Source organism: Penaeus monodon, chromosome 24 (assembly GCF_015228065.2).
Source record: "Penaeus monodon isolate SGIC_2016 chromosome 24, NSTDA_Pmon_1, whole genome shotgun sequence".
NCBI classification, from domain to species: Eukaryota; Metazoa; Arthropoda; class Malacostraca; order Decapoda; family Penaeidae; genus Penaeus; species Penaeus monodon.
This window is the reverse complement of record NC_051409.1, coordinates 17,848,031-17,848,420: the sequence shown is the minus strand read 5'-3', so window position 1 is coordinate 17,848,420 and position 390 is coordinate 17,848,031. Positions and strand designations below refer to the sequence as shown.

The 390-nt window shown below is 57.9% G+C and overlaps 1 protein-coding gene across 1 annotated transcript in view; it reads left to right on the top strand.

Annotated features, from left to right (window-relative positions):
* Nucleotides 1–390, top strand: part of LOC119588878 (collagen alpha-1(XI) chain-like) — a gene marked incomplete in the record, with an annotated part of 48,456 nt that overhangs the window by 30,373 nt on the left and 17,693 nt on the right. Inside the window, 1 exon segment of the mRNA XM_037937517.1 lies at nt 52–240. Coding sequence (XP_037793445.1) covers nt 52–240 — 189 coding nt within the window.

The following is a 390-nucleotide window of genomic DNA, read 5'->3' as shown; positions in this document are numbered from 1 at the left end:
AAACCTGTGACAGCCTTATAGAAAGAAGCTAAGCCAGTCTTTCCCCGACAGGGTTCCCTCGGCTTCCCTGGGCCACGCGGTGTCAAGGGCGACCAAGGGAACCGCGGGATGCAGGGCGAGAAGGGCAGCAAGGGCGACCTAGGCCCCGACGGAGAGAAGGGAGACATCGGCCCCAAGGGCGAACGAGGGGAGGTCGGACCCGAGGGACAAACTGGTCTCGAGGGCCCCGAAGGACCCAAGGTGAGGAGGGAAGGGAGGCGGGAGAGCCAAAGGGAACACTGGGTGTGCATGGCTGGACATAGAGCCTTTTTATTATTTGCCAAGTTAATGCAAAGGCAGAATAAGTAAAGTGTATGGGTGAGAGATCAACTCACACACACACACGTATGC